We start from the raw sequence: 687 nt of genomic DNA, 5'->3' as shown, positions 1-687 counted from the left end.
GATGTCATGGGCGATGAAAACCACCGCAGTGGAAAAAGGCAGGGCCCTGGGAGTGGGACGTGGAACCAGGTCTTATTAGGAAGTGGCACAGTCAAGGAGCAGTGCCTGTGGCTGCCCTCCCACCCCCACTCATCACAAGTTTCGCTCCCACCCCACATCCTCTGCTGCACAGTGCCTGGTCCTGCCTCGTCCTCGTCACCCCCACCTCTGATCATGCCCTTCCTGCCGCCCTGTCTCGAAGGCTGCGTTCCCTGCAGCTCCTCCTGATGTCCCTGGGGTCACTTGAGGGCCTCTGCACGGCGATTCAGGGCCTGAGAAAGGGCTGTCACAGCTCCCATCACGCGGCCTAGCTCCCAGGTCTCAATCTGGCTCCCGAACCGCTGTAGGAAGCGGTCCGGGTGCCAGCGAACCTGCTGGACCCTCAAGTACCTCCTCAGAGCCTCTGGCTCCTCCAAGGAGGGACCCCTGGCCACCAGGGCTGCCGCCATGGCCTCCGGGTCCCCTCCCCCAGGGCAGGGCCAGGGCACGTCATTGAAGCGCCAGAGGTTGCCCTTCCCTGCTCCCCTGGGGGGCTGTGCCCTGTGAGCCTCCTGTGCCCGCTCCTGCGCCCGCCTGGCTCTGCTCTCCCGCAGTTCCTCCTCCTTGGCCCTGGCCCGCTCCTGGAAGAGTCTCCGCTCCTCCTCCTGC

The 687-nt window shown here is 65.5% G+C and overlaps 1 protein-coding gene across 1 annotated transcript in view; it reads right to left on the bottom strand.

Annotated features, from left to right (window-relative positions):
- Nucleotides 1–6: 6 nt before the first annotated feature.
- NFKBIL1 (nuclear factor of kappa light polypeptide gene enhancer in B-cells inhibitor-like 1) overlaps nucleotides 7–687 on the bottom strand; it is a gene marked incomplete at its 5' end in the record, with an annotated part of 7,064 nt that continues 6,383 nt past the window's right edge. Inside the window, one exon of the mRNA XM_006772851.1 lies at nucleotides 7–683. Coding sequence (XP_006772914.1) covers nucleotides 279–683 — 405 coding nt within the window. The remainder of the gene's footprint in view (nucleotides 684–687) is intronic.

This window comes from Myotis davidii, unplaced genomic scaffold, assembly GCF_000327345.1.
Source record: "Myotis davidii unplaced genomic scaffold, ASM32734v1 scaffold1006, whole genome shotgun sequence".
Lineage (NCBI taxonomy): Eukaryota > Metazoa > Chordata > Mammalia > Chiroptera > Vespertilionidae > Myotis > Myotis davidii.
The sequence above is the reverse complement of the archived record's forward strand: the minus strand, read 5'-3'. Positions and strand labels throughout refer to the sequence as shown.